The sequence below is a fragment of the Heterocephalus glaber genome, unplaced genomic scaffold (assembly GCF_053883595.1).
Source record: "Heterocephalus glaber isolate CG9 unplaced genomic scaffold, H.glaber_assembly_v1.0 deba00000546, whole genome shotgun sequence".
NCBI classification, from domain to species: Eukaryota; Metazoa; Chordata; class Mammalia; order Rodentia; family Bathyergidae; genus Heterocephalus; species Heterocephalus glaber.
Window position 1 is genome coordinate 40,046,562 of NW_028258147.1, and position 26,258 is coordinate 40,072,819.

Consider the following 26,258-nt stretch of genomic DNA (forward strand, 5'->3'; position numbering starts at 1 on the left):
TACATGGGCTTTTTAACGTTTCTAAACTTGTGTCTGTGTGAGCGCTGCCTATGGTGTAAGGTTTACAATTTCCACTTCACCTGTACATCCCTGATACATAATCACGTGGCATATTTTTGCGTATTCAGCTATGGCTATACTGTGGTGCAATATTTTAGTAATTCTATTAGGTTTTTGTTGATACTTTAATTTTTCCAATGCAAGTGAAGACAATTTTATGTGTTTCACCTTAATCTCTGCCTATTACTTTTTGATTTTTCTTGTGTTTTGTATGCATCCATTGACATGATTTTATGATTTTTGCTCTCTAAATTTTATTGTAATTGATTACATTAACTATTTAAAAATGCCTTTATATAGTTTTAATAATTTCTCTGTTGTCTAAAATCTACATGAATAATGAGGAATGCCATTTCCTTTTGTCTGTGATTTTCATTTTATGTTGCTGTTATTTCTCTAATGTTCTGATGCTGTGATCTTTATTCTTTTCTGATATGTGTACTTTTTGTTTTTAATTTGGTTTGAAGCACCTATTTCTGGACCCATGAAATGATAATATGCCATACATTCATTTTAATACATTATGAAACGCTTAATATTTAATCATGACTTCCATCTGAAGCATATATACTTTAAAATTTGTGATTTAATCTCTAATTCTTAGGAGTATTTTAAATATAGTTCTGCTGTTGGTTTTAAATTTCATTTCAATAGGTGTGAGAACCTACTTTGCATGATTTCCATTACATTGAACACATTAAAGTTGTTTCCTCTTTTTTATAACTTTGGTTCACCCATTTTTGCAGTATGTAATAATTACATTCATTGTAGGGAGTGGGTACATGTCCATAACACATTTCAGTTTTGCCCCTAAAAGCTAAGCTCTTTCTTCTTGCTCTGAACGTGGTCTATTTAGGTGAATATTTCTTGTGATTTTGAGAAGACTGGGTAGTATGTAGTTAATTGGATGGAGTATTATGAATATCCAATCCATCCCTGTGAAGCATGATGTAGTTAATTTTAACTGTTCCATTACACATTTTTCTGCCTTCTTCAGCTATCAACAGATAGAGTTGATTTTAAATCTTCAGACATAGTTGTGAATCAGTGATTTTTTTCTTCACATTCATGCTTTGCCTCATGTAGTTTGATACTGTATATATATTGAGGACTGTTCTTTTTAGAGAATTGCTTTTTTATCCTTATCTAATCACTGTAATCATTATTTACTTTGAGGTACAAATTGAATATTGTCAAATCTGGCTTCTGAAGATTGTGTTGAATCAATGATAGACTAATGTGACTTTTTGCATAGCTTGCTATTTAATCTGTCCTCATCAGTTTCACTGTAACAACCACTCCTGTCCAGGTGGGCATAGCATTGGCACCATAACCCAGACGTCTAGACATTGATCAGCTCTGATATCTGTTCTCTTTATCTGGCAATCTAACCTTTTCTCCTGATGAGCAATATTCAGTTTGACCACTGCTTTCTGGCAGTCTGTGGATCTCGTGTTTACAACTGTGCTGCTTTGCTTATTGCTGACTAATGTGTGATGTCTCATCTTGTTATATATGAAAAGAAACACATATATTAATGTGTACTTTCTTAATGGTTATTTAGGGTTTACATGTTTGGCAATAAATTTTATTTTGAAAATCATTGGTGTGATTTAACAACAGTATAAATATTCTGGGAGTATCATCACTGGGCCTGGGGCAATCAATGAGAGTATTCGTGACTGATACCCTACTTGACTCCAACCTCTCCTGCGCCCTGTATGGTTACTCTCGCACTTTAGTGACTTTCCCCAAGTTTGCCATGTGTAATTTTCTATGATGAACCGTATTCTTTTAGTTTCTTCCCTTGGAATTTTCAGTAAGTGAGTACTAGAGACATTGCAAAGAGAAATATTTTTACTTTGATTTGTTTCTCTCCTGTTCACAAGTGCTGATATGTGAATCAATGGAAAAGCACTTTCTTATCCATTCCATTGGTCATGTGGTTTAGGATTTTTCAAGTGTAGAGTACTTGAAAAGAATCCCATCTATCTCTAGGAATAATAGCACAGTGTACGCTCTGAATACTGCAAAGAAGTCACTGGTCAACTCCAAAGTAAAGGAAATGAGTGTAGAGTATATCACATGAGTCTCCATTCTTGCATAAGTCTACTTTCTTATTATGTTCTTCCACACTTCTTTTTTGGTGATTTTCTCAAAAAAAAGATTTGGTTCTTGTTTTCTATTCAGTGTTTTTTCTTGGGTTAGATATGTCATAGTCAGTTTTTAAAGATTTGTATTTATTGCTCTTTATCCCCTGAGCAAAATTTTTATACTGTGTGCACAGGAAATATTTTCTTGTCTTATTTCCGATGACTATCAGTATTTCAATTTATCCTCCTAATTCTGATGGTTACTTGATCTCCTTCTGAGAAAACACTTTATTTCACTATGAATTCTGAAGGCATTCAAGTTTATCTTTCCCTTTTCCATATGTAACTTAATTATTATACATAGAAGAGTATATAGTTCAGGATTCCAAATATATAAATGTTTCTCCTTGAACATAAATGAAACATTCTGTTTTTCTCCAGACACGTGTAACACCAGCTCTATCATCAATTAATATTCTGTATACATGTGAACCTATTGAAGACTGTTTTCCTTTTCTGAGATGCATTTGTCATTTGTTCTACTAATAGTACAGCCTCATGAAAGGAGGAATTTGAATCTTTCATATATATTATGTAAGGTATCAACTTGCTTAGAAGGGATTGACTGTTGTTAAAATTATACTTTCCAGCTATATTTTTTTTAGCGAGTCAAAGATTCATTTGTAAATGACACAATGTTTTTGAAGTTTTCCTTTTTTGGGCGGAGTTTGAGGCAGGGTCTCACTTTGCATTTCAGACTGGCCCTAACTTAGTATGTAGTCCAAGGTATCCTTGAACTCATGGCAATCCTCCTGCACCAGCCTCTCCTGTGTTGGGATTATAGGCATGTACCACCACACCTGGCTGAAGTTTCCTTTTGTGCCTGATTGTTTTGTGATATATTGATTTTCAATGTTTACCAAGCACATTTTCTTTTTTTTTTTTTTTTTTGATACAAGGGATGGAACTCAGGTCCTTCTACTTGCAAGGCAGGCGGCGTAACCACTGAGCTAAATCCCCGCTGCCCGCCCCCCCAGATTTTCAATGTTTAAAATACATTTTATTCATCTTCTTCCCCTCATTACTCTCCTGTATCTTCTGGAATGTCTTATGCAAGTGCAAGGCGACCATCTGGTGACACCGACCTATAAGATAATATGGCACTTTCCCCCTATTTTTATTGTTTATAGACTTGTTCCAGTAAAACTGTTTTCCATTAACATTTTAATTATTCATAAACCTTATTCGATGTTCAATTATACTTTTTTCTATGAAACAAAATTCAAGTTTCAAAATGGTACCTGAGTATAAAGAAAGAAGGACTCCATGTCATAAATAAGATTTGACAAGAGACATTACCTATGGTCTATCAAAACCATTCATTAGATATTCATCTGTCCCAATGTTTTGTGGATGGTGATCTTGTAGGTGCTCTCTATGAGCTCTGCTTTAGAGACAATGGACAGATACCCTTGCAGTGACCCAGGAGAAGAACCAGTGCTCCTATTCTGCTGTTGCTTTAGCAGTGAGTAGCAATTTAGCATCAGAATTGCTATCTAAAAATGTGCCTACACATGGACTTGATGACCAAGACATAGAGTTAGTTGTTGAAGGATTCAGGATTCAGCCTCCATTCAACTTTTTGGGGGGTGGGGGAGTGGGACACGATCTCACTACGTAGTGCAGGCTGGCCTTGAGCTCACTATGTAACCCAGGCTGGCTTCCATTTTATGGCAGTCCTCCTGCCTAAGCCTCTTGAGTGCTATAATTACAGACATGCACCACCACAGTTGGCTCTCAGTTCAGTTTTTTGTGAGAGGATGTGAGATATCCCAGGCTGTCAGTCTCAGACTTCCTTCAAATTTTATATGTGTATGATCATTTAGGAGGCTGTGAGTTTTGAAGATGTGGCTGTGAACTTCACCACGGAAGAGTGGACTTGGCTGAGTTCACCCCAAAAGAAGCTCTACAGAGATGTGATGGGGGAAACATTTATGAACATGGCTGCTATAGGTAAGATAACATCATTTTCTCATTTATACGTTTGGAGAACATTGTTTCTTGCTCTTTGGTGCAAAGAGTGTGAAAACATTTTGAAGAATATTGCAGGTCTGGTTCCACTACAAAATGCATCTAACTGGAGTCTACTAATGTTTATGTAATAAAAAAATGATTGCTTATATTTTTATGTCTACAATTCAGGACGAGCCTGGGATAACCAGGAAACTGAAGAAAAGTACAAAAATTACTGGAGAAATCTGAGGTAATTTGTGCTCAGAAAGAAAAGGAATGTTCCTCAGGAGCCTATGCATGAGTGGAAATATGACAACCAAGGACACAAGGCCATGTTCAAATTTAATTTCAGAAATATTCTCCAATGGTGTATATGGCTTGAGTACATATAATCTGACAATTAAATACAGAAATATCCCAATATAAGAAACATTGAGTAGTGATGTCATCCAACAAGTGATGCTATTTGATATATAAGTATAAAAAATGTTCTTTCAAGATCAACATCATGAAAACGTATGACATTGCCTTTAGGTATTGTGTATAGATGTATATACAAAGACTAAATTTTGAGTTTTGACAGGAACCTACCTTCAGGATATTGATTTATGTATGCATCTGAATATGAGACATTCACTATCTAAAAAAATGCTAACCATGAAGCAGTATTCAAAGTGTAAATGAGTGCTACTGTTGTAATAGGTGTTTTCAAGCTATCCTCCAGAAAATTGCACCCATTCAGGCTTTTTAATTCTTAGAAGTCTCTCTTCAATGTTGTTGGTGGGAATGTTAAGTACAGCCACTGTGATAATCAGTATACAGATGTCTCAACGCAAAGATGGTATTTCCATTTGATCCAGGTGTACCTCTCCTGGGTATAATCACAAAGAGTTAAAATCATCATATTCTGCTGACACATGAATGACCATATTCAAAGCAGGGCATTATATAACAGCTAAGCCTTGGAATCAGCCTTGATGTCCATCATTGGATGCATGGACAAAGAAAATTTTTGATAGGCGCAGCGTGATGATGCATTTTTATAAACGCAGCACTGGAAAGCAGATTCAGCAGAATGCCAAGTTGAAACTCAGCCTGAACAACTTAATCATCAATAAGAATCTCTCTCAAAATAAGAAATAAAAAGAGCTGGAGTTGTAATTCAGTACTAAGGCCTGGGTTTAATTCCCAGCACTGAAAAGAAAAAAAGAAAATGTGCTGTATCATCAGCCACAAAGATGAATGATAGCATGTCATTTGCCAAAAGAAATGGGTTGGTCTACAACCCATAATGTTAAGTGAAATAAGTCAGATACACAATGTGAAATAACACACAGTTTCTCTTATATGAGAAAACAAAATACAAATTGAGGAGGAAAATAAAGGAGAGGTGATAGAAAAAGGAAAGCCTGGCTTTGGGGAAATGAGAAAGACAAGCAGAGTAAGGAGAGAAGGGGAGAGAAATGGGGGAAAGGTAACAGAAGTGATCAATATATATTATACCCATATACTAACCTCCCAGAATTAAACTAAACCTTACGCATGGCAAAATACTCCAATTTTAAAATTCCCAAATGCATACCACTCTTTGGGAACAGCCATTTTGAAGGTATCCTCCAGGACATTCATTTAAGTCACTGTCACTATTTCTCAGGAGGCAAGCACTTGTTCTGGTAAACCATTAATATGGAGATCCATTTTATTCTAACTGGTTTTTATTTCCTTCACAGAAATGAACACGTAAAGAAATGCTATCAGTGTAAAGCTTGGAATCAACATGAAATATTCCTTCAGACTCCAGATGCTAATGTGGACATGAAACGAGCTGGTTCAAAGCCAGCTGAAAGTCTTGCTTGTAGAAAGCTCCCAATTGGGCATTTGTCACTAAATGTGCCCATCATGGCTCACACTGGACTAAAGCTATCTGAGTATTTGGGCTTTGAAGAGGAGCTGTATAAGTGTGATGAAAATGGAAAAACCTGTGGTGATTTCCAGTCCTTTCAGAAGCACGCAAGGACAAAGGGTGGAGAGAAACCATATGAATGTAATCAGAGTGGGAAATCCTGGTCTGATCTTGAAAGAACTCACCTTAGACAGAAGACCTTTGCATGTAAGCAAAACTTGAAAGCCTCCAGCATACCCAGTGATGTTCAGATCCATGAAAGAAATCACAGTGAGGGGAATCAATATGTAAGTGAACAGTATGAGAAAGGATTTATTTTGTCCCACTGTATTCAAGTACCTGAAGGAAGGCATGCTGGAGAGAGGCCCTGTTTATCTAAGGAATGTGGGAAAACATTTGGTCATAGTAATTCCATTCACAGACGTGTAGGTATTCACACTGAGGAGAAACTCTGTGTATGTAAGCAATGTGGAAAGACTTGTCAAACAGAATGAATGTGAAATACATGAAAGAAGTCACACTGGGAAGAAATCCTATGTATGTAAGCAATGTGGGAAAGCTTTCAGCAGGCAGAGTGAATGTAAAATACATGAAAGAAGAGTTCACAATGGGGAAGAACCCTATGTATATAAGCAATGTGGGAAAGCTTTCAGCACAAGTAGTAATTGTCATGAACATGAAAGAACTCACTAGGGAGAAACCCTGTGCATGTAAGTAATGTAGAAAAGCATTTGCTGCTAAGTCCTCATTGCACAGAGAGAAATCACATTGCGGAGAAACTCTGAGTATGGAAACAACGCGAGAAAGCTTTCCGTATATACACGTATTATCACATGCATGAAAGAAATTGCATTGGGGAGAAACTTTATATAGGGAAACATGTTTTGAAAATCCTGAGGCCGCCGCCCTGTCCCGTCCCAGTGGCGCGGCTGCCGCGTCAGTGATGTGAAGTGGTCCTCCGGCTGGCCCGGCCCCGGCCCGCAGCCCACGACACCATCGGCCGCGGCAGCCGCTGCACCCAGCTGACCGGGAGGGCGGGAGGCCGCTCGGCGCGGCGGGGCGGGGCGGGGCGCGGCGGGGGAGAGGGCGGCTTCCATCTCAGCGGGCGGCCTGGCCGAGCGGCCCGCGGCGGAGGGGAGCACCGGCCCGGGCAGTTTGGCACTCTGGTTGTCAGAAGTTGGAAGGCAACAGGAAAAAACATAGCCCTGTGGTTTTACGTCCATTCTGGGGTTCAGTGACTTGCCTGCGTCGATAGAGTTAAGCTGGAGCTTTGCTTTGAAGGATAAATAAGGCACAGCCTCTCTACTGGACATAAATGGATCTAAAGACAGCAGTGTTTAACGCGGCGCGGGATGGCAAACTCCGGCTTCTTACCAAGTTGTGGCAAGCAAATCCAAAGAGGAAGTTTCCCCCTTGAGCTCTGAAAAAACAAACGGGGCCACGCCGCTCTCGATGGCTGCCAGGTATGGGCACCTCGACGTGGTGGAATTCCTCCTGGAGCAGTGCAGTGCCTCCATAGAAGTTGGGGGCTCAGCCAATTTTGATGGCGAAACCATTGAGGGGGCTCCCCCTTTATGGGCTGCTTCTGCAGCGGGACATCTGAATGTGGTCCAGTCTTTGTTAAATCATGGAGCATCTGTCAACACCACTTTGACCAATTCGACTCCTCTTCGAGCAGCATGTTTCGATGGCCATTTGGAAATCGTGAAGTACCTTGTAGAACACAAAGCTGATTTGGAAGTGTCAAACCGGCACGGACATACGTGCTTGATGATTTCGTATTACAAAGGACGTAAAGAGATTGCTCGGTATTTACTTGAAAAGGGGGCAGATGTTAACAGAAAAAGTGTTAAAGGTAATACAGCATTGCATGATTGTGCAGAATCTGGCAGTTTGGACATCATGAAGATGCTTCTTATGTATTGTGCCAAAATGGAAAAGGACGGTCATGGCATGACTGCCCTTCTCTCAGCAAGCGTGACTGGTCACACAAACATTGTGGATTTTTTGGCACACCGTGCACAGACCAGCAAGACAGAACGTATCAATGCTCTGGAGCTTCTAGGGGCCACATTTGTAGACAAAAAGAGAGATCTGCTTGGGGCCTTGAAATACTGGAAAAAGGCAATGAACATGAGGTCTACGGATAGGACCAATATAATTAGTAAACCAGTACCACAGACACTAATAATGGTGTATGATTATGCCAAGGAAGTAAATAGTGCGGAAGAGCTGGAAGGTCTTATTGCTGATCCACATGAAATGAGAATGCAGGCACTATTAATTAGAGAACGTATTCTTGGTCCTTCTCATCCTGATACCTCTTACTATATTAGATATCGTGGAGCTGTCTATGCAGACTCTGGAAATTTCAAACGATGCATCAACCTATGGAAGTATACTTTGGATATGCAGCAGAATAATTTGGACCCTTTAAGCCCAATGACTGCCAGCAGCTTATTATCTTTTGCAGAACTGTTTTCCTTTATGCTACAGGATAGGGCCAAAGGCCTGTTGGGTACTACTGTTACATTTGATGATCTTACGGACATACTGTGCAAAAGCGTGCTTGAAATTGAGCGAGCTATCAAACAGACTCGGTGTCCGCTGACCCATTACAGTTAAATAAGGCTCTTCCTATCATTTTGCATTTAATCTGCTTGTTAGAAAAAGTTCCTTGTACTCTAGAACAGGACCATTTCAAAAAGCAGACTATCTACAGGCTTCTTAAGTTGCATCCAAGAGGAAAGAATAACTTCAGCCCTCTTCATCTTGCTGTGGACAAGAATACTACATGTGTAGGGCGGTACGCAGTTTGCAAAGTTCCGTCTCTGCAAGTTACTGCGATATTGGTAGAATGTGGTGCTGATGTGAACGTCAGAGACTCCGAAGACAACAGTCCCCTACATACCGCTGCTCTGACCAACCGTCCAGACATCACGAATCTCCTTAATAAATCAGGTGCACATTTTGATGCCACAAACTTGCACAAACTGCTAGTGACTTGCTGGACGAGAAGGAAATAGCTAAAAATTTGATCCAGCCCATAAATCATACCACATTGCAGTGTCTTGCTGCTCGTGTCATCATGAATCATAGAATATATTATAAAGGGCGTATCCCAGAAGAGCTGGAGACCTTTGTTTCACTTCATAGATGATAATGTGACTATGTTCTAACACTGTCAAAGCACGAACTGTTAACAGTTGTTTCATAAACGAGCACTGTTGTGACAACACCAGCATTCATTTTGCTTGATATCATTGTGCTCTCATGGGCTAACACATTACAACCATCAGACGTACAGGATTGGTTTCCCAGTATTTAATACAAAGATAGCATATAATATATTGTTTGTGAATTACTAAGAACTGTAATATCATAGCCAAATTTCTAAAATTGTCTGCCAAAGGCTTAATGATTCTGGTTTTGTTTGCTGTGGGGTGTTTGGGACAGAGTTAACTGTTTTTCAGTGGTATCTTTATACTTTACTGGCTTGTGAATTTTATACAATTGAAGATTTCTTTTTTCTTGCTTCTGCCTTCTCTTCTTCAAGCTTTTCTCATTTCCCTTTTCCCCCTCTAACCATTTCTACTACAGTTTTCCCCCCTTACCAACCCATGCTAGGTCTTATAAAGCTTATGGACTTGTTACTACCATTTGCAGTTACCATAAGTGCTTTGTCTTCTCTGTGCACCGGCTTAAACTTGACTGTTGTATGTTAGCATATTTTCTATGCGGCAGTTGGTTAACTTCAATTTAAAACACTGCTTTCTTAAGTTTGTTATAGAGTTCATTTTATGCAAATGCTCTTGTAGCATGACAACTTTTAGAGCTGCAGGTTAGCTGTCTGAGCTCAAGCTTTTTATTTTTTATTGTTTATTTTTCTTTCACATCTGAAGTTTCTTTCTTTAATCCACAGAAACTTTTGTGTGCTAAATTTGGGAAACAAATCTATTCTAACTCGTTAACCCAGTTGAAATTCAGGCCTGTCATCTTAATCTATCACAGCGTAAAAGGGAGACGTTGCAGTGGCCCGCCCTTCACGCTGCTCCAGCATTGTCCTGCTTGTGCTGATAGTGTGACTAGGGGTAGAGAATTTGCTTACATTGGACCTCAGAGTTTGTCACACACACAGCTTAACAGATCACACTGAAATACTCGTCACTGAACTGCAAATCACTTTTAGTTACAGAAAGAGCTAAAGCATGTCAGTGGCATGTTGCTTGCCAAGCCAGATCTGGGCATCTAGGATAATGAAGGTATTTCAGTACACAGTTTGCTGCCATAGTATCAAAGGTCAGTAACAGTGCTCTTTCTTTCTTCAAACTTACGTATACCTTAAAGATAACTTGCATGAATTACTTTGGTTTCAATTATTTGTCACCCTAGTTAAACACAAAAAGTTACAGTACTTCCTGTTCCTGCCCTGAAAGTTAGCTTTGATTTCCTTTTTCTTTCTTTCTCTCTTTCTTCCTTCCTTTCTTTCTTTTTTCTTTCTCAGATTTGCTATGCAACAGAAAGGGCTCTTTTAACTTAAGTGAAAAGTACTAAAGAGATTCAGATAATTATCATTCAGCACTTTATTGTTATTCAGAATAAAATTTATGATGGCCTATTTGCCCTGCAAATGTCTTACTAAAATTGTTCTGAATAAAAAGTTCCTTATTGATTTCAGAAAAATTCAGCTTACCTGTGAATTTAATGAGCTAGATCACCTACTTGGATTTTGGGGGTGACATTTTATTCTGAGGGTCGATGTGATGCTATATAAAGAGTCATAGTAGGTTTATCTTCATCTTTATTCAGTAAAAACTTGTAATGAAGAGTAGTAAATAATAAAGAACTTAGACTTTTTGGTTAAATAATTGAGGTTTAATTTTTTAAAAACATACCCTTATTTTACTAGTTTGTAAATTAATTTCACCATTTAAGGGAATGGATTAATAGGTGCACACCAACTTTTTGATGAAGAGATTTTACTATCCCTTATTTACTATGGGCAAATTTGATGAAATATTTGAGCTGCTACATATAAAAATAATTATGATTTAATCATATTCTAGAAATATCAAACATTGAGTTCATTTGCCTCTAACCCTGTGCTATAAGAATTATATATGCATAAGCTACTTTTAAAAGAAAGAATAAGTTTGCCAGTGTAGTATATATACATTAATTGAACTCAGTTTTGGGGTGAAAAATGACAATTATAATTTTAAGTGATGTACTGTTTTCTCCTTTTCGTGGGTAAGGTGGGACTTACATGTTCTTAGAGGAAGGCACACCTGACACTGTTTACAGGGGTACTGGAATCTTGCGACTTTAGTGCAAAATAAGGATTTCTTTAGTGTTTTTCCACCACTAAAAATAGATACCTTAGAACTAGTCCTCAGTCTTGATAACTGCAATGCTTTATATCAGTTCAGATACAATTCTTCTCTGCAAAGGTCTGTAGGAGCCCTTGAAAAATCAGTCAATAGCTCAAAATTCTATTTTAGAATTGGTTAGTAAATGTGGCCCCAAATACTCTTTAAGACCTTCATCAGAAATTAATCTCAAAATCTTGAGCCATTTAGGCTCTTTAAATTTGTGTTTTTAAAACCATAGATGAACAAATTAAATACTTAATGAACTAATTGTATTTATGTAAGTCAAGCTTTAAACTATAGAATGGTGATGTTGGCTGGAGTTAAAGTATAAATTTTGATGACATTTCTATAAAAATGCTGTTAAAGGCCTTTTGAATTGTAGGCGTTCTGTACAGAAATGGTCATTTTACTCAGAGAATCAGTCTACTTTCTCAAGACAAATATAGATTTAAAAATAGTCATTTTCTTATCCTTAACTCAGATGGGCATAAATCTAAATCAGCAGAGGTAATTTGGAGTCCTTTATGATTTTGAAGTTAAATGATTGCTTACTTTTAAAGTTACTACCTTACTTTCTTATATTTTAAAGACCCCGTTTACTGTGAGTTGGGAAAACTGTTTAGGTTATATTTGGAAAAGTAGCTCTTTAATATTACTCAGCAAAAACCCTAGACTAAATTTACAAGTATAATCTTGGAATTATTTTTCTGGGAATTGTAGAGGCTGAATGAGATAACACATTCTTTTTTTTTTTTTTTTTTTTTTTTTTACAACTTAACCCTACTTTATTTGACTGCAACTTAGACAGCTTGCACATTTCAAACCCACTAAACCTCTCTCTCTGAAGGGTACGAGGCACGAGGAGAAAACTATGCAGTAATATCCAGTCATCAAACAGCAGTCCAGTATTTTGAAATACACGTGATATTTTATATATTCAACTCATATCTGACGTCAGTATAATTTATGTTTTTACAAACCTGAAAGCCCTGTTAACATTATAGCACTCATTTTGGAGATGTCATGGTGCACTGAAAACTCACTCTGCTACACTACCAATTTGATGTTATCTATGCTCCTGGAAAATGATTCATTTCATGATTTTTAGGCACCGTAATAAATATACACATCTAGTCTTACACATGTCAGCTGATACTGTAACACAGGGTAAGGTAACATTAAAACATGACAAACTCCTTTAAAATAGATTTGTCAAGCAAATGGGGAAAATAATTTGGAGAACAGAGGCAGAAAACATTAAAACCAATTTTTTAATAGTAATTTTTTTCTTTTTATTTTGCTGGCTTCAACTTCAAAAACTAATGTCTGGTTTGATCTGTGAACTTCTCTAAAGTAGTTTCATCCCAATATAGGGAAAAATTATAGTCAGCTCGCACATGAAAATGGTAGTATACCCATCAGCTTCTTCGACACTAACCTGTATAGCTTCATGACAGCACGTGTGCAAAGGTTCAGCAATAGCACCTGCCAAAGCAGTGTCGCTGAGCAGTGCGGTCACTCTTAGAGAGGCAGCGCCCTGTTCAAAGGAAGCCGCACCAGCTTCACTCCGTTTCAGCCACGTGACTCACTCTGTCAATTATACATGAAATTGTTTTAAGCTGATAATAGGAAAAACGAAAGCCTAAATCAAAGTATATTAACGTGTGATGCATTTTGACTTGAATGGATACTTTCAATTTTGGTGCTGGATGATCATTGGTAGAGGTTAAACTTTTAGGTAAACATGTTTTTGCACATCCAATCAAGGGCGTAAGGTGTACACTGATCCTCAACATACACCAATAGAACAATATGGCAGTCACTGAGCTTCTAGTCATACAGTAAAGGTCATGTTTACCAATGCTCGGGTTAACAGTTGATCCAGCAATTCTGGGTTAAGGATCAGTGGTGCTAGTTTGACAACCAGACAAAAACTAAGATGGGTGAACTGACGATCTAGCAGGTATCTGTAACTGTCCCCGTTACTGAGTCAAGCAAATGTGTATTCACGATCATTACCTATTAACCAACAAGTCAAATAAAGGTGTGAAATAAAGGTGATGACATAAATAACAATGTTTTAGCTAGTTTCCTTCATATTAAAAATAACAGAAGTATTATGACTGGTACCCTTCTAAATGGTAGAGCCCAGTGAAGTCCGATTAAAAACAGACACAAAACAGTCAGCTGAAAAGCTGAGTACTGTGCGGTCATCATATTTTTAATAACCAGTATTCTGCCCGTTAAATTTTAAAGAGCAATATAAAATGGAAAGAAAAGGTTTTCTTTAAAATAAGGAATTATAAATGATCCCACCACAGCAGGAAGGTTTAATTTTCATCAAATATAAATTGTGTATCTTTATTTTAAAAGTGATGACCATGTTCACTTCCAAAACACTTTACTGAGCAAAGAGCAGCTTTCCTAAAAAAACAAAAGCAACAAACTTTCCTGAAAAGGGGCCTTTACCAACTGTTAATTGTGTATCTTTATTTTAAAAGTAATGACCATGTTCACTTCCAAAACACTTTACTGAGCAAAGAGCAGCTTTCCTAAAAAAAAAAAAGCAACAAACTTTCCTGAAAAGGGGCCTTTACCAACTGTTAATGGAGGTAGGGTTTTTTAAAAATACAGTAATTATAGCCACACAAAGTTCAAACCAAATCCTACAGAAGATGTAAAGCATATTCAAATGCAAACAGCAACAGCAACACATTCCTACAAAACTCTTTTCACAGAGAACAGATCTTTTCTTATGGGTACCTAGGTTTTCCAGTTATCCACCATAGGTTTGCCGACTCAAATTTGTTACACTACATCGATTAACCAAAATACAATGTAATTATTAAACATGGTGGCTGAAAACCCAAAGAACTCATTAAAAAGATTTTCCTTTATCCCTTGTTTTTCTGGAGGAACAAGGCAAAGCTCTCCCCAAGAATCTGTTCAGACAAGTGAAAAGAAAATAAAAGCAGCTTAAAAGGATACAATGCACCTTGAAATTTATTTTGAAGACCATGAACTTTTTAGTGAAGCATTTCAAGAAATGGAAGCAATGTGAATCCAAATCAAGTGGGGAAAATACTTCTAGCTACTTTATAAAAGCTGTTGCAATAATTTTGATTAAATAAAATCATCCCAATTTACCTTAGTTTTCTATTCTTTTTCGAAAGTTTCCTCACTCTCAAAAAAAAGAAAGTGCATCCAAAACCCAGCAATTCCCAGCTCCATCAACCTTTCCCATCCCTCTTGAGCCATTCCTCAAAGATTCTCCACACAGATTCAACTGCCTACTGTAAGGAAAAAAGGGGCTTCTAAGGTGAATCACTGTCACCTGGAAATAGTATCCAAATTATAAAAATCTGAAATAGTTTATTATGAAATTTAGAATTTAAATAAAAACAAAATTTGCTTGCAAAGGCAATAAAGAAAAGAAAAAGACAGCATGCATTCAAAACCTAGAGATGAAGACAAATATACTTATCTACACAGGCACTGGCAGACGCAGTTTAATTATCTTTACTCACTGTAAGACATACCCCACCCTACATTTTTTTCATTCCCTAATCACTGAGGTACCAAAATGTAAGAATGGAAAATTTAATATTGAAAAAATAAAAGCTATAATTGAAACTTTTCCCTCAACACTTTCAGAAAACTATGGCAGGTTTTGTGTGAAATGTTAGTATACTCAGAGACTTTTACAATCTACATTGGCTTTTTTAAGGAACAATTATGTTCCACTTACTGGTTCTGTGGTAAATGGTCACTACGTAAGTAACATCGTCAGCAGACTGCAAATGAACAATTCTTGGCTATCTACTGGCACATCTTGCTGGTACCAAAAGAACTCCTGAAGTTTAAAACAATCTTTTTTAATTCAGAACAAATGCGCCATGCCAAAGTGCAACAAATATTGTGCGACACTCAATGAGCCACTGACAGGTAAGAGCTGCATGGGAATTACTAAATCCACCTGCAAAGCAATTCTGTGCAAATTGCATTGCATGCAAAGGTCGACTCGGTGTGGTTGAAGTTGTTCCTCAACGTCCGTTTCTCAACGCAGCCACAGTTTGAGTCGCAGTGCATCAACTCCATTTAAATAGTATCTGAACAGCCTCTTGTCTCGAACAAGACCAAGATGTTCATAAAGGTTCAAAGCAGACTTATTTGTTATTTCGGTTTCCAAAACAACCTCATCCCAGTCTCCTTCAACCATAGCACACACAGCTTTCTTAACCAAGTTAGCACCCAAGCCATTTCTCCTGTATCTGGAAGCCACGGCTAACTCGGCTACATAACCTCGGCCGAACATCTTTCGGTGCAGGTCCAACTTGCAAACGGTGGCGCCTACCCATTCCTCCCCTACCGTGGCCTGCTCGTCCTCGTCCTCCTGCTCCGTGCCCTCGGCCAGTCCGTTGCGGGCCGCCGCGGGGTCGCCCGCACCCGCCCCGGGCCCAGTCGAGGCGGCCTCGGCTGCGGCCAGCACCTGGCTGTGGCGGGAGGCGGCCGCCCGGAGCAGTCGCGGGTCCGGGCCGAGCCATCCGTTGAGCGGCGGCGGGTCCTGCGGCGGCGGCGGCGGCGGGCAGAGGGGCCCGGGCCGCCTTCGCGCTCCTCGTCGTCGTCCTCGTCCTCGCCACAGCAGGCGGGGGCGGCCCCCGCCGGGAACGGGCAGCGGGGCTCGGCCGCCGCCGGGGCCGGAGGTGCCGGTGGAGGGAGGAGGCTGCTAGGCCCGGGCGGTGCCCCCGCCGCCCCATCCCCGCGCCGGTCCCGCCGCCGCCGCCGCCCGGTAACACATTCTTGTGCACCGGAACCGCAGCGCTATTGTTTGGAGCTTTAATCATTTTAAAATTAGATACTAAGGAAACTAAAATTAACCGGTCGTCTTTCCTTTTATGCCCTTGTGTACCACTAAACAGTTTCTCTTCCCTTTGTCAGTTCCCACTGTGTATTTTTCAAAAGAAGGACCGTCTTCAGATGCCAGCCTATAAATGGTCACCCAATGGAAAATCGTGTGCCACCACCTTCATTGTAAGGTTTAATAAGAGTAAATTTGCACCAAAAAAAAAAAAAAGAAAAAAAGAAAAGAAAATCCTGTGAAAATTTCTCATGTATTGGAGATTAGTAGAAGTAATAAATACAAAAACTTTTTGTCAAAATTAAATTTTCCTGAAAATACAGTCCCAGATGGAGATCCTGAAGTACAAACATTGTGTTTTCCAGTGAATTACTTAGAAATATCTTATTATGTATCTGTAGTGTTTAGTATAAAAATATTGAGTGATATAATTATGTGGTTTTGTGTCTCTGAGCTTACTATAGTGTGTTAATTAAACATCATGAATTGAAATGTATTTTTTACTCTCAAATAGGATTAATATGTAGTTCTTGTTTTGCATACAGTAGGGAGGCATAGGCCACTAAAATACTTAATGTTGTTACATGTTTTTTGTGATTGTTGGGATTTTGCCCCTACTTCTGTTTTAAATTTTTGGTCTATATACTCCATATTCTGTTTAACAAGAGATATTTTTGAATTTTATGCTGTATTTTATATTAATAAACATATTTTCAGAGAATTGTGAATGTGGTATTTTTCAATTTTTATTTGCACATGTTTGCAATTTACGCAGCTCGGAATCATCTTGGGAGTGGTTACATGTTCCTATTACAGCTCATTTCTTTTTTAAATTCCCCTCCCTTTCCCACTTCCCCCAACGATTCCCCTCTCCCCTTTTTCATGCTTGTTGATATGATTTGTCTTAGCTCATGGGATGCCATACAGTGTTTACATTAATTCAGGTTATTAGGTGCACGTACATGGCATGTCTTTCTTATTTCCCTTTCCCGTCCTCCCCACCCCTCATCCTAGTTCCCTTGGACCACTTTCCTCTGCCCCCTTGTCCCTTTCTATCCATCCCATGTCATTTTCTTTGTACAATGTCTCACCTGAGAGATAATATATGGCATTTAAACTTATGTGTCTGGTTTATTTCGCTCAACATCATAGTCCAGGTGCAGCCATTTTCCTACAAATATCTCAAATTTGGTATTGATTGCTGAGTACTATTACATTATATGTAGGTACCACATTTTCTTTAGACAATCGTCTGTTGGTGAGTATGTAGGCTGCCTCCAGGATTTAGCTATTAGGAATTGTGCTGCTATAAAAATTGGTATGCGTGTATCACCGTAGTATGATGACTTAACCTCTTTAGGAAAGATACCCAGTTTTTAAAGGGAAAAACCAGAAAACGGAATGTCATGATCTCATCTTTGAGCAAGCACAGGGAGGGAGGGGTACAGAAACAGACTGCAGGTTAGACTAAAATCCAGTTTTTGGGATCTGGCAGGAAATTCCTATCTTTATGGTTAGGGCTGCAGTATAACATGTCCTGTCCTTCGTTCTTGACCACAAGACAAGTCCTATCTTTTGCTCTTAACCAAAGGCTAGCTGTGTGCTGGTTAATTTATCACTTTGAACAAGCAATCCAGGGAGGAAAAAGGATAAAGTCCAGGTGCAGGCTACTGGGGGGTTTCTGGTTAACTCACTTACTTCAGTGAGTCCTCAGAGGGACACTACTGAGACCTCTAACTCAGAGGCTTCGTCCTGTGCTTGGCACAGGTGGGAAGGGGTGGAAACTTTAAGGGAGATTTCTAGTAGGATGTTTTCTGGGGACTGAAGTTGTGCCTGTGCAGGGGATCATAGGACTGCCCTCTCTTCCTGTGTTCCACACCCTGCCATGGGATGAGCAGCCTCCCTCCGCCACACTCCAGCCATGACGTGCTGCACTGACATGGACCCTGCACCCACAGGCCATCAAATCCACAGGCCTGCAGCCTCCAAACTGCGAGACTAAACTCTTTCTTCCTTTTGAGTGATCGTCTTAGGTGTTTGTTAAAGGAGTGGAAAGTGACCAATTCCTAGGAGAGGGAAGAAGGAAGAAAATGCAGGAGAGTGTGCCAGGGAACATAGAAGATTTATCAGGCCTCCCGAGGCTTGGATTTGGAGCTGGCAGATTCATTGGCTAAGCAGATCACCAAGGTTGATGACATAGACCCAGTATCTTGCTGGGGCAAATTGCAAAGTGATTTTTCCATCCCTCCATCCTTCCCATTTTAGTTTTATGAATGTTGAATAATAATTGATTTTAAATGACTAAATAAGACTATCTGATGTGACTAGAGGCTGAGTGAAACAGAAATATTTACCATTCAACATTCACAAAACCACATAAGTATAAAAAAACTTCAAATTTTATATCTGAGTTAGTGTGAGGTAAAAGCATTCTAAGATAAGACGGATTTGAGGACCTCTGTCCAGGTACAGGCAGAAGTCCCAGGCAGGGTGTCAGACTTTCAAGGCAGCAGAATTAGTGAGGTCCATGTCAATGGATATAATGGGAAAGGGGGACTCAGGTAAAGCCAGAGCCAAAGATGGAACAAACACAGCAGCTCCCTGAGATAAACACAGGACAGGAGGAAAGAGTGGAGCTGGGAATGAACAGAGGGCCCTGCTGTGCTGTGCGCAAGGGAGGGGGCAGGGAGCAGCCCTCCTGGGTGGCCCCTCCCCTCTCAGGACTCCTTTGTGACTCTCTCAGGCTCTGTGATGCAGGGAGGGGTATATAGTTACACTGCCGCACCCTAAGGACTCAGTTGCCTCAGGCAGCCTTGCCATTCAGATTATGGAGAATGTTTTCTCTTTTCTGAATAGCCACACTGAGCCACAGCTGAGCTTTGGCTCCACTTTCTTGGATCCAGACCCCGACTACACTTTTCTAACTGCAGTGGGGTGGCTCTCTCTTCTGGTCCTGTGCTACTTGTTCCTGAAATCACATTTACCAGCCCTCTGGAAAGACAAAGACATCCAAAAGGTATGGAAATGTGGGTGAATCCCCAAGACAGAGTCTTTGTTCTTGTTTCCATTTTCAATTCTCAAATTATTAAATGCATTTAGTTAGCTGAGGCAACTCCTCCAATGGCAAGTCTGAGAGGAGGATCAGCCATCTCTCTTTAGGGCAAGAGGCTAGGCAAAAGGAAGGGATTGGGAAGCTTCCCATTTCCTTTCTGTCTATCCAACCCACACACTGCTCCTCTGTGATACAGCCTCAAACAGTGCCACACTGGTCCCAACTGGCTCAGTTACAGACTGTGTTCTCTAAGGAGAAGTCGCTCCTGACCCTCCATGGCGAGCCCCATTTTCAGGTCAGGCGTACTTCCCCAAGCCTTCCTGCCTGTTGGGAGGACCAGGAGAGCAATGCCGACCTCCAAGAGCATCTGAGCAGAGCAGAGCCTGAGCTCTGCCCCAGGATCAAGGTCCTCTGAGGGGGCCTCTGGCATCCTCCAGCAGAGGACCTCTGACTAGGAAGGTGTGGGTCTCATGGCAAAGCCCTCCTTTGATTTTCTCAAGTGGATAAAATTGCAACTACCTGGTCATCTTTCAACATGAGTAAAAGGAACAGATTTTCATTAATTAAAAGGGACATCATGTGATTCTTGGGGAATGAATGTCTGAGCTTATAGGAAGAAGCGAAAGGTGAGTTCCAGACCCTCAATTTATTTTTTATTTATTTTTCAGGGACAGGTCAGAGCCAAAAGGAGAACAAGAAGTAGAACAGTGAGAAGTATGTTTCTTCCTTTCTTACCCAATCTTTCTAAGAATGACACCACTAATCTTTCCATGAGGTTCCCTATTGGTGACCAGTGCAAATGGCAGTTGTTAGACACAGTCTCTGACAGAGCATAGAGCCCCAGAGATGTCCAGAGGGAGGCAGTAGAGCCTCGCTCTGCCTGCCATGGGTCTGAAGCAGCGATGGAGCAGAGCTGCGTGTGTTGTCCACCTGGTGGTCCTGTGAGACGTCCTGAGATGTCCAGGAAGGACTCTTGGTCAGATCTGTCTGCTGACATTGTGTAAAGTACTTTATTTCTGGGTGCCTGGCTTCACCAGTGAGGTAACCTCTCACTTTTGTGCTCCACTTGTTAGTTTTGAGCATCACATGAGATGATGTATGTGCAGGTACTAACTTTATAAATGAAGCCACACACTTATGGGATGTTCTTAACATCATCTTCCACCATTTCATCTTGTCTACTGATTCTTAAGGCTTTGATAATTTAAAACCCTAAATGTTTTCCACAAACTGCCTCAGAACTTTGTGTTTCTACCTTCACTACATGAATCCCATTGTGCTGTTTTTCCAGGTTGGAGGACAAGCCAAAGAGAAGCAGAAGAGGAGAGGAAGCTGCTTTCTATTCTGACAAGGTGACTCTTCACGTCCCTTCTTTCCTGATCCCTTTTCCTAGGTGTCTTATGCATCCCAGAGAAACAGAGTAGCCTGTGGTGGTCATGGGCAGGGCAGCCCCAGCAACAGGTATGGGAATGCAGCCCTGGGGAGGAGCTACGGAGGGCTTTGTAAAGTCCTGGCTGTGGGGCAGTGGGAAGGGGTAGGAGGTGTCAGGTGGCCCCACCCCAACCAGGACAGCAGGCCTTCCCTTCCACGCACTGGTTCTGGCTACAACCTTGTACTTTCTGTCTCCTGAAGCTTCCCGGGCCAGCACCATGACATCACACACTTCAGACAACTGCTGTGTCCAGACCCCCTCTGTGAAGTGTGTAATACAACAACAGCTGCGGTCAGTCGTCTGCTCTCTCGGGCATCCCTGGAAGAGGCTGCTGACTTTGTATCTCACTCGTCACCCATTGCTTCTGTGACAAAGTCATCATTTACTCCGACCTCTGCCAACCCAGCAGTTTCTCCAGGGTGCCCAGCTCCAGCCCCTCTGACTGAGCCTTCTCTGCTTCCGCCCTCCATTCTCCCTCCTAACCAGGTCGCCTCTTTAGCAGATCCACTTTCACCCTCAGCGCAAGGTGCCTCTGTGGCTCCAGAGCCCAGTTCTCCCTCAGAGTCCAGATTCCCAGTGGACCAAACCCCGGCAGAGACGCCTGCCACCCCCCTATCCCCGCCACATCGCAGCCAAGGAAAGGAAACTGTTTTCCAGCCAGAAGCCACTCTGTCCCTTGATGACAGCTCTGATGACTTGTCCACTGATGACCTCCGTTCTGCGGAAGCCTCCTTTGGGGGACACAGCACAGCCCAGCAGATAAAACCTGGATCCCTGAGGTTTCTCAGATCTGATAACCCTCCTCTCCTTGAGAGAGATACCAAAAAGACAGATGATTTCCTGTTGTGCAGTGAACAAGAAAAAGGAACAAAATCTTTTGCAAAACAACATGAGGCAGACTACCCACTGACCACTTCAGGGAAAAGGCCAGAATCAGCTGCAGATCAGCAGCACTCTGCACCCACCTCCCCTCTTTGGATCAGCGAAGGCAAACCAGAAGAGCTGCGCATCAATCAGAAGCTTGCAGGTCCTAAGAACTTGGAGGATCATTTAGAGCAAAACTATAGCCAGTTCTGCCATCTTCTGGGTCTGCTCCATCAGTCACTGAATCCTCTTATCCCTACCTCAGGTGACTCCTTCAGTGAAGTCTCCTACATCTCCAAAGCCCAGGAGTCCCCAGTCCTTCCACACACACCTCCTCTCTCCTTGCCTGAGGACCAACCTCAGTCCTTGTCCCATACTCTGCCCCAGCCTCAAGCCCAACATCTCAGTCTTGTGCAGGCACAGGGCCAGCTTCAGTCCCCAACTCCAATCCTGCTAGATTCTCCTCTAGACAAGAGTAGACCCCATGAAGTGTGTTTTCATAGCACACAGAGTGAGGTGCAGTCTCTCACAGTATCTGAAATACACAACCTAGAATGTAATGCTCTACTGGGAGGACAGGAAAGTGTACGGGACTTGCCTTCTGTGGTCCCAAACTCTCAGGAAGATGTTTGTCATTCAGCTCTCAAGCTTTCGTCGGTCACCCAGTCCTCCAAAGCTCATATGCCAGGCCCCACCCTTCCAAAAGATTCCACTTTCAGCACTGAGCTGAGGAAGAAACCAGAGTACCACCTTCAAACAAAACTCAGTCCACACCAGTGGGGCTTGGCCCACAGAGCTCCTAAGTCTCCATCAGCAGTGTGTGCTCAGGAACAGGGTCCTGTAACCTCTGAGTCAAAGGGTAGTCATGGGCTCTCCTGCCTTTCTTTGCTTAAGGGTCAGAGCAGCAAAAATCTTGATAATTTTGACTTGAGCAAACCCAGCATTCATGAGAGGAACCAAGAAAAGCTTCTTCTGGACAAGGGAATGGGGAAGAAACAAGAACATAGTCCAGAGATTGGCTCCAAAGATAATCTGTTGAGTGACCTAGGTGAGAATTCAGAAAGTGTTCTGGGCTGTGGCTCAGAGACAAACCTGGAAAGTCACCTGGAGAGGCTGACAGGGAAAACCTCACAGGTATCATGGGTGAGTTTAAGACAGAAACATCTTACAAAAGGCTTAGAAGTACATTTGGGCAAGAAATTTGAGGAAATGTGTAAGGGTCACATCCCTGACACCGTGCAGAGATCATGGTATTCTACCAATCTGACACCTTCTTTACCTGAAAAATCCCCCAGACAAGTAAAAGACAGACATCTGGCACCATTGGTGGGTAAGGGTAGATACCTGAATACCTCTCAGAATATTTCCTCCCTCAGCAACAGCAAACCAAAGATGTTGGAAGAGCTCAGTGAGACTTTTCATACCGGAATGGTGTGTGACCTTCCACACAAGATCCAGAAATCCACAGAAATCTTCAGCACAAAAAAGGACCCATCTCTGGCCCTTTCTGATTCCCACTTTCCCACATCAGACAATAGTGTATCTGGGGTGCATCCTAAAATAGGGGTCTACAAGTCCCCTAGAGGAGGTGCCAATGCTTTCCAAGCACAAAATGTGATAACAACTAAATCAGTTTTGAATGGTCCTTGCCCTGTCTCCTCACCTGTGAGCAGGGAAGGACAGGGCCGCCTGAGACGGTCACATTCTTCTACCAAACATGAGCTTACTTCGAACATCTGGGCAGCGAAGGATGGCACACAGACCTTTTTGCCCCCTGGACACAACAACGTAGACAAATCAAGTCAGAAGCAGATTTTACAAGCCAAGAGAAGAAGCCCAAGGCCTCCCACAAGGCTGGCTGGAGCTAGACCTGAGATAAGGGATAAGGGAATGAGTTCTAGGCGTGACACAGAAATGCTTCAGAAAAAAAGGACAGTGAAGTTAGAACATTTCTCTGTATGTGACCAGTCCAAGGAGACTTTCAAAGCACAAGAGCTGTGTGTTCCTCAATCACAGCCTAGTAACATCTTGATGACCAGTAAATCAGGAGGCATACTAGGGAGGGATGTGAGAACAAGTAAACCAGAAACTCCCCCGACCACTGAAAGACCTCTAAGAAGAACAGCAGCTTCCCAAGACCTCAAGTCATCAAGCTGTAAAAACAAGCCATTTAAAGAGTTGAAGTTTGAAATGGGGAGCAGGAAGCAGAGCCAGGTTCGGGGCCTACGCACTGATGTGTCCCTTGCCTCCAGTAACTTGAATATCAAGACCTTATGCCATCGTGACCAGGGTGCTTCCTGTGAGGACATAGCAGCTTCCCAGGCCAACATAAAAACCCACATGCGCCGAGGGCAAAAGCCCCAGGACCCTCAAGATGTCTTATCCAAGTACCAGGACAAGAAGTTCCCTCTAGCAGAAAAGAGGATGTGTCCTCTGACACTCAAAACAGGAGATCCTGGTGGGGTGAGTGCAGGATTGGATGCATACCAGTGCAGGAGGAGGAACCGCCTTCACAAAGATAGGACACTAGAAAAGACTCATGGGAGCAAGTCCTCCCCAACTCTGTCACTGAAGGGGCCGTGTCCTCTTGAAAATCTTTTCAAAACTAAGATGAAACACTTTTTCCAATGGCTTTGTCCTACTGTGAAACACAGAGCACAAGAAAGCTCCAAGGGGAAGACCAGCGCCCTGTCATCCTGTGTGCAGAGCAGGGGCCTGGGTAGAGGAAGAGCTGGCTTTATGGGGAACACCAAAGATTAGAAAGTCAGCAGAGGCTTTGCAAAGTTCCTTCACCAGAATTTGCAGGAAGATCGCTTTCTTCTCCCAAAATAATTTCTTCTTTGTTGAAAATAGTGTTCCCAATAAATGTCCTAATAAAGTGATGTCTTTATGTGTACTGTGTTGAGGGCACGGGTTTGGGGTAACTCAGGCTGTGCTTATGTAAAGTGCTAAGTACAGCTCTCAGTGATTGACTCTTTGGCTTCTAAAAGTGACCAGTCCTCTGGAGCTCTTGTTGAACAGATATCACATGTCCCCAAAAGCACCTTCCCTCCTTGAAGTGTGAAGAAGTGGCTGCCCTTCCTACCACTTAGTTTAGCCTCCAGGATATTGTGTGGCTGCCCAGGCCTCCCTCTTCCTTCCCTGATTCTATGGTCTTCCAAATCTAAAGAGGTGGCCACAGACAGGTGAGGTTTAGGAACAGAATGGACTAAGTATCTGCAGAGGTGGAGGGTGATCTTGCTTAGTGTTTGGGGGATACTGCCCCAGTGGATCCTGGGGAGTTGGGTAGGATCTAGCAGCAGTGTAGATGCTCTGTAGATGCTCTTGTGTTAATATGTTTCAGAAAGACACTTTTCAAAACATTGTATTTTATACTCCGTGTTTGTATCACACAGTGATTACGATGAGTTGGTCCATGTACACAATTCATGTTGATTCTTTTTACATCCCCTTCCCCTCCTCTCCCTCCTCCCTCCCTCCACCTCTTGTTCCCCTTCACATTTGCAAAAGATCTATCTCTTTGTTTCCTATTATCTATTTTTATTTTGTCGTTGAGTTTTCCCTACTGGAAAATCACATAAGTTGTTCATTATTTTGTGGTGATTTCTTCTGGCTGTCTGGACTGATATTTTTGCACAATGAAAGGTCACCCTGATGTCAGTGGTGGGAATGTTGAACCAGCATCTACCTTCTTCCTAGGGTTAAAAAAAAAAACCCTGAGAGACTAAGGAAAAGATACCCTAAAGCGAGTGGGAAAGCAAGAAAACACACAGAGGGAAAGAATGACCCTGCTGGGGGAACAGGTGCTTCCACACATCATCCACACATCATGAACCTGTGTTGCTCTCAGTTTTCCAAAGTGATCCATTCAGTACTTCCTTGAGGCTGATCGGAATACCATAGAGCTTATGGATGTCACACCAGCAGAAGAATACATTGGGCTGCAGTTTGAGCACTAACTATCTGCAGGGATGTTACCAGGCAAGGCTTCCCTCTCTTTAGGGAAGGCGAACTTGTTGCCTTCCTTCCATCCATGCTTGATGACAACAAGCAAGATCTTGCCCTCAGTGTGTGTGGCTCACCCATCAGAATAGACATGCCACTCTGATCTCCAATGGCCTTGCTGGAGCCATGGGGAGGCCTGGCCCTATCAGCTGCCGTTCATGATCTCGTGGAGAATCTTGGACTATGCACCAGGGATACAAATATGTAGGGGTCCCACATGGACCTACATAGAACACTTTCTGGTCAAGACTGTGCACTCACCACTGTACACACAGTGGTGTTTTGGGAAGGCAACTATATTAGTTGCTTCCCCCTTGCTGGGACATAATAACTGACAGCCACAACATACAAAAGGAGACGTTTATTTGGCTCAGTTACCAGGGTACAGTCTAAAGTTAGCTGGCTCCAAGGTAGAAACACGTAGTGGAAAAGTAGGGGGAGGAAAGCTGCTCATCCCATGGCAGCCAAGATGCAGAGAGAGAAGGGTGGAGCCAGGGTCAAAAATATACCCTTCCAGGTCACCCTCCCCACATTGACTACTCTGCTACGGGCACATTAAGCTACTGAACTCATCAGTCCACAGGTGAGTCTGCATCCTCACGGTCC

At 41.7% G+C, this 26,258-nt stretch overlaps 1 protein-coding gene and 2 pseudogenes across 2 annotated transcripts in view; 2 read left to right on the forward strand and 1 right to left on the reverse strand.

Moving 5' to 3' along the window:
- The window catches only part of LOC101712572 (N-alpha-acetyltransferase 30 pseudogene), an 83,134-nt pseudogene extending 66,049 nt beyond the window's left edge, over nt 1-17,085 (reverse strand). The window contains exons 1-3 of the transcript XR_015448671.1: nt 17,071-17,085; nt 15,190-16,262; nt 12,880-13,031 (exon numbers count right to left, since the gene is read on the reverse strand). The product of XR_015448671.1 is annotated as an N-alpha-acetyltransferase 30 pseudogene (transcript). The remainder of the gene's footprint in view (nt 1-12,879; nt 13,032-15,189; nt 16,263-17,070) is intronic.
- Nucleotides 7,150-11,109, forward strand: LOC147829698 (protein fem-1 homolog C pseudogene; annotated as a pseudogene).
- Nucleotides 17,086-17,660: 575 nt separating the features above from the next.
- Nucleotides 17,661-25,121, forward strand: LOC147829699 (spermatogenesis-associated protein 31D1-like). Its single transcript, XM_087204493.1, has 4 exons — nt 17,661-19,315; nt 20,020-20,065; nt 20,643-20,703; nt 20,984-25,121. Exons 1-4 carry the CDS (start codon nt 19,127-19,129, stop codon nt 24,405-24,407), a joined length of 3,720 nt encoding a protein of 1,239 aa, XP_087060619.1. The 5' UTR covers nt 17,661-19,126; the 3' UTR covers nt 24,408-25,121.
- The last annotated feature ends 1,137 nt before the right edge of the window (nt 25,122-26,258 follow it).

What these genes read in the sequence shown, in the direction of transcription:
- LOC147829699 (XM_087204493.1), top strand. Translation starts at nt 19,127, where the DNA reads ATGGAGAATGTTTTCTCTTTTCTGAATAGCCACACTGAGCCACAGCTG. An exon ending in AAGAAGTAGAACAGTGAGAA is followed by an intron (nt 20,066 to 20,642) that starts GTATGTTTCTTC and finishes CTGTTTTTCCAG; the next exon opens with GTTGGAGGACAAGCCAAAGA. An exon ending in CTGCTTTCTATTCTGACAAG is followed by an intron (nt 20,704 to 20,983) that starts GTGACTCTTCAC and finishes TGTCTCCTGAAG; the next exon opens with CTTCCCGGGCCAGCACCATG.